This window comes from Ambystoma mexicanum, chromosome 3q (assembly GCF_040938575.1).
Source record: "Ambystoma mexicanum isolate Mex_15411 chromosome 3q, UKY_AmexF1_1, whole genome shotgun sequence".
NCBI lineage: Eukaryota > Metazoa > Chordata > Amphibia > Caudata > Ambystomatidae > Ambystoma > Ambystoma mexicanum.
The window spans coordinates 336,475,728-336,485,758 of NC_090926.1; the positions used below are offsets into that span (position 1 = coordinate 336,475,728).

Consider the following 10,031-nt stretch of genomic DNA (forward strand, 5'->3'; position numbering starts at 1 on the left):
AACACCTCGCCACTCACTACTCTAACTGTTGGCATTCCACAAGGCTCTGTCTTGGATTCAGTCCTCTTTACACTCTACACCTTTGCTCATGGGGCACATATCTCCTCCTTTGGGATCTCGTACCAACTCTTCATGTAAGACAAATCTTTAATTTCAAATATTGGATGGCTTTGCACTCTGATGTTAAACTCTACTAAAATGGAGGTGCTCTTCCCTGACAAAAGCGTTCAGATCTGTCTGCCTATCCGATTCCCACCTGACACTTCTTCAGCTAGAAACCTCAGCATCATCTATGATTCTTCTCGCACCTTCTTTCATCTCCAAAACAGGAACAGCAGCTCGCTTCAATCTCCTAAAAAAAAAAAAAAAAAAAAAAAAAAAAAAAATATTAGGAAAGTCGTGCTCCTCCTTCCTTTTCAACACCGCCAAGCACCTCTTAACCACTCTTCTCTTCTCTAAACTGGACTACTATGCCAGCATCCTCTTTGGTCTCCCAAGCTATGCTTTCTGTCCGCTTGACAAGATCAACTTCGCTGCCAGAACTCTCTTTGAATTCCCTCACTTCACACCTACTTCCTTGTACCGTTACCAGACTGGATGGCTGACAATACAAAACCGGACTAGATTAAAATGTCTTCCTGGTTCAAAAATCTATGCACACTAAGGTACCACTGTATCTATCCAACTCTACATGCCCTCTCGTAATCTCTTCTGCCTCCTCAATTACCCTTATGGCTCCTTGCTCTCCCTGTGTTTCCGTGCTTTCTCTCTCCTTGCTGCGCTTGCATGGAATTCTCTTCCCTCAGACATCTGAGAAACAGTCCACATGAATTTGTTAAAACAAAAAAGCCCAGCTTCTCACCTGTTACCTTCTTAAGCTTCCTCTCATCTAGCTGCTAGCTAACATGTTTCCCTCTCCTGTCCCTCACTTCCTCTGCCTCCACTGTAGCATTTCACCCATCATGGTTACATCCCAAGCACAGCCGGCCATACCACCTATCTGTACTAAGAAATGTCCAATGTTGGTTATCCTAATCTATGTATTTTCCCCGGTGACTGTTCCATTTACTCCCCTACACAACCTGGTCAGAATGTCCCTCAAACACACCCCATTTTGTAAGAAGCTCACTGCTTCCTGTCAAAACTGATTTCTTATCTGTTGTACATTATTTTGTGATCAAAAGAGCATTGTTCCTCCTGTGTATAAATATAATACTATGCAGGACTTGTACTTTATATTTGCGATGTCCGGCTTCCATTAGATTACTGTGAAGGGTTTCAGTTAGTATCTAGCAAACCCTTGCTCCTTCTTTTCAGAGGTCCTTGAAAATATTGCACCATACCTCTGCTCTGAACAAAGGGAAAGGATGATTTAGAGCCAGATTCTTTTAGCAGCGTCAGTGCAAACCAAATCTAAGAACCACATATTTGAATATCAATGACTCGGATTAGGTCCCACACAGATAAACGTATATAAGTATTCTTTGTTGTGTTGCACGCACATGTAACCTTATTTTGGGTTTCAATCTCCCACACAGGATCAACGCCCAGTTTTAAGATTGACTCCCCACTCGCTGATCACCATGCAGTCTGTCGGCGTGCATTTGTGGCAACTCACTCCTCTTGCTTTCCTCTCTCAAGCGTTCATCCCCCTCTTTTGTGGCCCATTCACCTGCACGCCAACCATTTTGTCCTCTGCTGTATTCTCTCTTGATGTACATTTTGACCAGTCTCCCTATCTAAATCAAGTTTCCCAATAACCCGTGCAACACGTTACCCTCTCGTTTAATGTAGTTGCACTTACTACTGCCTCAGTATCTGATTTGTTACCTCTGATTATTTACTTTAGCTACCCTGCCATCCAACTAGTGTCAATCTTGCACAGCCTGGTTCAAAATGTGCCCCTGTCGCTTTGCTTCCTACAAGGAATCTTTCCATCCTTGACTCTGACATGCCATCTAGCACATAACATTGTCACTGCCTCTGCTCTCACCCCTTCAAGCTATTCGGGCCTCTTCCTCCCACCACTAAAATCTGAAAAGGCCACCACATCGCAATCACACCCTGTTCCCCTCCACCTCCCCAATGCACTTTGTTGCCTTTTGACATTCCCACCCACTACTCTGGCTGAATTGGCATCCATCCTATGCTCCTGCAGACATTCTGCACTCTCGGATCTGCAGTGGTCTCCCCACAGAAACCGTGGTTAAATGCATCTATCTTTTCTTTTTTTTTATACCTGCTCGTCACTTCCCCTGTCTTTTTACATATATATATATATTTTTTTGTCATCCTGCTTGAGCGCTCTCTTCTGCCTCTAGAAACTTTAAACCATTCTTCACAACGGTCATGCATCTTGCCTTTCAATACACTATCCTTGCCTGTCCGACTGCTCCTTCTCGATCACCTCATTGCTTGTATCTCCTTTTGGAAACTTCCCTTACAGTCTGGGGGTCTCAAGGGCGTGTCATTGGTATCTCTCATATTCACTCTTTCCATTGTATTTGGCAAACTTGACTCCACCTTGAATTCTCATATCCTTTCTTTGCTGATAACACATCTTCTCCCCACCCCATTTACCTAATTTTTACATACTGGCATCACTCTCTGCCTCTCCTCCCATATACCACTGGATGGCACTATTGCTACCAGTTACTCAACTCTTTCAAAACTGAGGTGTTTTACCTTCCAGCCACTGATGCTTCACCCATCTTCCTTGATCGTTATCCTGTCCCTGGGATACCCTCAACATCCCCAAGACACTGTGGCTTCTGAAACGATTCACAAACTCCATTACGGCTGCCAGGCTTATCCTGAACATCCGGAAGACCCACCCCGCCAGACTCCCCACCTGATTTTCCTCTCCTTCATAGAGAGCAGTGTGGACCACCACTCAATCCTCCTTACGGATACCCTGTGTACTCCCTTTACTACACTGGTCAAGGTACTGAACTTGTCCTCCTTCAGCACCCCCCCCCCCCCAACCCCGGGATAGATACCCAAGTACCCCTTCCATGTGGGTTTGCAGTCATTCATCACCTTTCAAATTCCTCTTCAGATCAGTTCTTGGGATATCTATCTCTACCCCTAGCCTAGCTAAATGCATCACTCGCTCACTCGCACAGCTTAAGATCTCCATAGTTCCTGTTCCCCTTCCACCCAGCAATACTGCCCCCTTTCTCTTCTTTACCTAGCTTGTGCCCAATTCCTGACATCAACTAAATTCACACTGCATCAGGGTTCATAAATGCCCTGGAACGGGATCTGCTTTCACTTGAAGGAACACCCAAATCGCTCTGCATGTGTGTACATTATGTCAGTAGAAATACTGTGTCATTCCAATTAACCTGTACCCTATAGTTGAGCACTCTTATGCAGCTGCTTTAGACAACTGCATTTCCTCGTTAAGGTTTTTCTCTTCGCTTTTCTCTCCCTTCAAATACATTCTAATGTAAAGTACAATTGTCATGCCTCCCTCCATAATTTTAATAGATGTTTGATAGTTGGACTGATCCCTAGAAAGAAATCAAATATTTGCTTTGCTTTCCTTGTGCGTAGAAGTGATTGAGCCTCTTCATTCATGCTGCATGTTTAGTGAGCCGATTTGCTGCAAAGTTTGAGACTTCAGAAATCCCTAGTAGAATGCCATTTTGGTGCATTCCATTTTCAGCCCTGACGCAGCAACTGAATTCCAACCAGTTGGATGCTTCATTTTAGAGCTTTTACATGGCTGAATGTTGGTGGATTCGTAATACAAAATGGGAAAGTTCCATGGTGGTGTCAAATCCCTGTCTCTATCTTTGTACTTTGAAGCTAAAACAGTGATCTCCTTTACCAACTCTAGATTGAATTCGCCCACCTTCCTCAATCGACCACCATGGTAAGTTCTCCCCCTGCCCTCAATGGAGGGATTCTCCCCAATTGCACAACCTGAAAAAGCCTCCATACCCCACTCAAATGGATAGCTTCTCGATATCCCTCCTCGCAACAGCTTTCTACAGCCATGCCTAAGTGGCATCCCTCAAACCAATGTGGTGACCACCCCCTCACATGTTGGGCTTACTCGCAAATGCATTTAACAAAAAAGGTTTTCCTCTCCTTAGAACCATTTGAATAATCACATGGAAAAGAAACCAGTACAACTGGGATCTAGAAAAGGCAGGGCTTTACCCAGTATATCTATAGTGAAATCCACATTTTCAAGTTAAAGGCATCATGTTTACATCATTGTACCTTGTGCAGGCTATGTTGGCAGACTACCAGTGCCACTCCTTTATTTCAGTTAATGCCATGTGGCATGCTCGACTTCTTCCCCTTCTAGAGAGAACGTGTGAGTTTAAAATTAAGCTTAATAATTCTGTGCAATGATAGCTGCACATTTTTAATTGTATAAATGGTTACCTTTGAAAGCAATTGTGTTTTATTAAGTCATTACCCACCTTAAAGTAGGGGGGGTAAAAATGGGCAATTTAAGGCTTCAAGCTTTAGTGAAGAAACCCATTTTAACTTTTAAATACACTGGGCCTCATTACGAGTTCTGCGATGTTGCCAAAAATGGTGGTAATGCATTCGTAATGGAGTTACCACTGCATTACTGCACTGCCAAACTATGACAATTCCTCCGCCTTACTGCCCAAAAACAGCCAAATTGCTGCTAACACTAATTCTACCGAAATCCCCATGGAGTCCTATGGACTCAAATAAATGCAAACTAAAACCACCTACCACCACTTATGGTGGTAATTCCGGCGGACCAAGTGGTCAACGGTAAATCTGTTTCATATTATGAAGTTTACCACATTTTTGCATACATAATACAAACTTTGTCAAAAAAATCCTAAGTGCTAGATAAAGATGAAGGCTGTCTCTGGTTGATCCCGATTATTGTCTGCCCAATATTCAAAAGTTATACTAATACAAGAGTGAAGTCAACATGCTGCGCCAGTACCCACATTTGTCCAAATGGGTGTGTGCTTTCAGATTAGAGAATAATAATAATTCAAGTGGTAGTAGGTTTGCTGCAGTTTTGGCTTTATTCAACTTGATGTTGCTCTTTTCTTGGCAATGCTCTATTGTACAGGTATAACATTGCTTGATCAGTACTTTCCTCATACTTGTCTTATTGTCTTGTATGTATGGTTATCCTCCTATTTGTCATATGGTTATCCCAATTCTCCTAAGAAAAGCCTCTCGTATGGTTTTCCCAATTCTCATATGGTTATCCTCTACACAGGTTTCACCATCCTAATTAGAATGGCCCTTCGGGAGGAGAGAAGAAATGCTTCTCTGATTTATATAGGTCCGGTGCCTTGTAACTTCTAATTGTGTCCACAGAGATTCATGGCCAGATATACCATTGGAGATTTTAGGGGAATCCCTTGTCGGGTGAAAATGCCCTTATAGTTTAGAATTGCTTGCTGGATTGTATTTCTCCAGCTGTTTGCTTCTAGAGTGCCGATCCTGTTTGATATTTCAGTGGATCTGCTGCCACCAAACCTGTAATGAGGCCCATTGTATGAAATTAATGCTATTTTCAAGTATGTTCTACTCTGCATCACATATTTGATTGCTAACCAATTTTGCTTTTTGTTATGCTAGGAGCATTGCCCTCTGCCATCATGGGTGAACCCCAGCAAGTCAGTGCCCTGCCACTGCCCCCCATGCAGTATATCAAGGAGTACACAGATGAGAATCTGCGCCGGGGTCTTGCCCCCAAACCTCCACTGCCGGTCAAGGACAGCTACATGATGTTTGGTAATCAGTTCCAGTGCGACGACCTGATCATCCGGCCCCTGGAGAGTCAGGGCATTGAGCGGCTTTGCCCGCTGCAGTTTGACCACAAGAAAGAGCTGCGAAAACTTAATATGTCAATCCTGGTCAATTTTCTGGATTTGCTGGACATCCTGATCCGGAGCCCTGGTACTATCCGGCGTGAGGAAAAACTGGAGGACCTCAAGCTGCTCTTTGTGCACATGCACCACCTCATCAATGAGTACCGACCCCATCAAGCCAGAGAGACGCTGCGTGTAATGATGGAGGTGCAAAAGCGCAACCGGCTGGAGACGGCAGAGCGCTTCCAGAAGCATCTAGAGCAGGTGGTAGAGATGATCCAAAACTGTCTGAACTCTCTGCCTGATGACCTTGCCCTCCCAGACGGTGATCTGCACCTAAAGACTGAACCCATGGACGTACAGGAGGCAAGCAGCTGCACTGCACGCAGTGAACCTTCTAAAGAGAGCACTGTGTGTAAAAAAGAGCCCAGTGTAGACAAGGACGCCTTGATGTGTGTTATTATCGATGAAATGACATAGGAGCAACACAGCATTGTTGCTCACTTGTAGAATGAGTGGTCAGGTTGAGGTTTTTTTTCGTTGCAGTTTGTATAAATTTCATAGGGCATTTTTGTATAAAGTTAAGATTATTTTTCCCGTTATAATAAATATTATATATTTGGTATTTTCAATGAATCACTTACTCTTCAAAGAACTTGTACTATGTGACATGGCCTTTTCTGTTCCGCTCTGAGAGGAAAAGCCCCTGTCGGGATTCTAACTGGACACTCGGATGGTAGAAAGATCTACAGCCCCTGTGTTTAATGCACTGAGCTGTTCAGTCATTAGTGCCATATTGGCGTTGGGAATGTGATCGGCAATTGAACTACTAAGGCTTTAGGAATACTATTTATATATTTCAGAACAATGGAGTGCCTGGTGCAAAAAGGTTTTCTTTTTTGTGGTTGCAGAGTAAAGGAGTGGGAACTCCAAGGATACAATGTTCTGTTTGTATGGATACCAACTGCACAAGTTACAGAGGACCCAGATTCCTGTATCTTGGTCTTGGAAGTGTTCCCAACGGCCTAATCTATGGATTGTCCTGACTCCACATACCCCTGTCTGGTCAATTACCCTGCAGGGCAGGGCAGGAACCAACACAAAATGTGAACATATTTATGGGTTGGAAGTGATTGGGTAAAGCATCTCTACGTTGGTACCATGTTTCAGCCGACAAGTATTTATGTAGGAAAGCAAGATAATAGTCCAGTGACACTAATGGTTAAAAGGCTAAGAAAGACCCAGTGTGCTGTGGGGAAGGGGGCGGGTGTGTGTGTGGGTGGGTGTGTGCGTCTGTCTGTCTCGGAATTTGCAGCTGTGCAACATGGTGGCATGTTTGGACTTCTTAAATGACCTCGTATTTTGATGGTCACATGACACTATTTAGTCTTCAAACTCCTGTCCTTGACATCTAATCAGTTTCTGATGCACTCGTGTGCCCACCCTCGCCCTCCCCTGGGCTCCATGCTCGCTTTTTCTCTGCTTCCCGCACAGTATTCTTCCCCTTATGATTGTAAAGCGCTCCATTGCTTCCTGAAGCTAGGTCCTCACTTAATAAATACCCTAATAAAAATAAAGGACCGACTTCTGGTCCATGTCAAGACCAAGTCCTGCTTCCCTGCTGTAGAGACTGCTCTGTACCTTCATGTGCTAGCTGGCCTTGGCCTTTCAGGTTTCTCTGCTGTATGGATTTGGCATATAAAAGGAAAGTATGATCACTCTAATGAGCTTTGCTGTTGGCAGTGAATGGGGAGAGGACAAGAGCATATAAAACGAGAAAGAAGAAAGTTGTTATTTCGGTAGAGTTTGAGGTGAATGTTGTGTACTATTGTGGAGAAGGAAATGTACGTTATAGTTGGCGTCTGTACTTTGAGATATAACACGCCCTTCCAGGCATTGGATCCCAGACCTTCACTCCCACTACTGATGTCAGCAGGAAGCCCAGCCCACATACTGCAGTGTCAAGTCGGAGAGGAAAGGTGGTGTATTCAAGCTGTATGAAGAACAAAGGAACATGGGTGACTAAGGAATTGCTCAAAGTGGACACTGACCGCAGCTAGCTTTGCCCTGTACCCAAACTCGACCAAAGTGAATTTCTGCCAATGAACCAAACGCTATAAGCTGCAAAAGAGTACAAACCGGAATGTTTAATGACTGATAGTTATTCCCATGACATAAAGTTAATTCTCATCCTAATGTATAACAGTCTGCCACTAACGAGTTTATATGCGAGAGAGACTGCACACCTTTGGGTAAGAGGTAATTTTGTTAATTTTACAAAATAATCAGAGCCAAAAACGCTCGCACAATTTATCAATCTTAAAGGGTGCCGGGGAGAAGAAAACTGACTCTGGTATCAGAAAGTCACATATATCATTGAAACAAACAAAGTTCCTATTGTCAAATAGGAACTCCCGTCCCCTGCACACCAATTGGTATTGGAAATCAAAATTCCAAACTATTTAAATGGCTTGAGTAATTCAAATCAGTTTTGTCTTTAGGTAACCAATTTTTGTTGTGACAATTGTTTTCAAAAACATTCAAGGATACATACAATCAAGAATGTTTTTAATCAAGAATCAAAATAGGAGTTCAATTCACTCAATAGTATCAAATTATATTAATCATGAGCTCTACGCGTTTCGAGAGTGAACCTCTCTTCTTCAGGGGCAATGCATCATATTTTAACAGAATAATTTCAGTGAGAATGTTTTAAACAAAAAAATTGAAGTTTCTTTTGACAAAGGAATTTTTGACAAATATTTTTATTCAATGGCTGCTTATTTTACATTTAATATAGACATGATTGCATTTTTCAACTAAATTGTCTTGTGTGTCTTCAAAAAGATCATTTCACTGTGGGGTAATGGAAACAATATCTCGTGGCACAATTCTCTGAGAATCTGTGGATAATATTAATAAATAATATTAGTATTGTGTAACTCAGCGGGAGTTCTACTGTTAGTCAGGTAAGATGTTGTAAGTACCTGTATGATGATACAGCATGTAACAAGGGAATTCAGATATCCAGACGCTTGGTTGTGCAAAATCTTGTCCTATAAAGGTAGATAAATTTGATATGTTTCTCTTGTTTACTAAGTGTTACTCAACATATTATCACATATATTATCATATAGGTGAACACCCTTGGTGGACCGAACTCCAAGATATGGGAAATTTATCATAGAAGCTCAGAGTGCGTGTGTGCCTTTTGCCCAATGCGTAATTGGGTGGGGATGGCCATGCCTCCGTTAGCTACACACGTCTACCTGGCATGGGGGATGCATGCTGTGAGGTAGTCTGAAGTGTGTGCAAGTGCAGGAGACTCATTGTGTCCAGCTAGACCAAACTTTTGTTTTGGGACTTGGCTGCATTCGATTGGCAGAGGTGTTGTGCATTGTTTTAAGGTGGCATATGGTAGCAGGGGCATGGGGATGGGTGGCTGTGACTGCGGCTAATATTCATCAACTTGGAATGTGATGCGTATGCTTGAGTCCCAGCTGGTTCCTTGTCCTCGTCGATGTGGTGTGGAATTATGTCTTGGAGTCTGCTGGAGTTTATACTCTACCTTGCTCTGGAGAGATCCTGAAGGAGGGACTATGCTGCCACGGCCTAATTGCCATGTGGGTAAACACAAAATGAGGCCAAGGTTCATCAGGTTGCAGGTAGCCAGGTCTTGAGGGTCTTCCGGAAGGCAAGGTGATCCTCTTAAGCGGCGGATACAAAGTGGAATTCAGTTCCAGAGTGTGGGTGCTTATATGGAGATGGAGGAGCCCCCCTATTCTAGTGGAATTGAAGGGAAGGATCACAAGGAGGAGTGTAGACCCTGATCTCTGGTTTTTATTTGGTTGGTAGTGGGTACGTTTGAGCTGAATGAATTCAGGGTCTGTCTTGTGGAGGGCACAATAGCTGATGCACATGCCTTTGAAGGTGGCACATTGGCCGATGAGTAACTAGTGGAGCCCCTCGAGGGCAGTTGTGATGTGCTCTCTGGGAGCCAGGACAGGGAGGAGCCTAGCTGCAGAGTTTCTGATCCGTTGGCGCTTTGAGTTAATATGCAGGGGCGTCCAGGTAAAGGGAGTTGGTGTAGCCTAGGCGGGAGAGGACGATGACCACGATTGCTGTGACTCTGATGGTAGGAGAGGTAAGGGACGATGCGCCTGAGAATACAGGGCACAATCTAGATGTGGTGTGAATGTG

General features: G+C 43.6%; 1 protein-coding gene across 2 annotated transcripts in view; it reads left to right on the forward strand.

Moving 5' to 3' along the window:
- Window positions 1-6,463, forward strand: part of MED7 (mediator complex subunit 7) — a 48,162-nt gene extending 41,699 nt beyond the window's left edge. For both annotated transcript variants that reach the window (XM_069653939.1, XM_069653940.1), the window contains exon 4: window positions 5,599-6,463. In XM_069653939.1, the coding sequence (XP_069510040.1) occupies window positions 5,619-6,311 (693 nt within the window). In that variant the 5' untranslated portion in view covers window positions 5,599-5,618 and the 3' untranslated portion in view covers window positions 6,312-6,463. The remainder of the gene's footprint in view (window positions 1-5,598) is intronic.
- The last annotated feature ends 3,568 nt before the right edge of the window (window positions 6,464-10,031 follow it).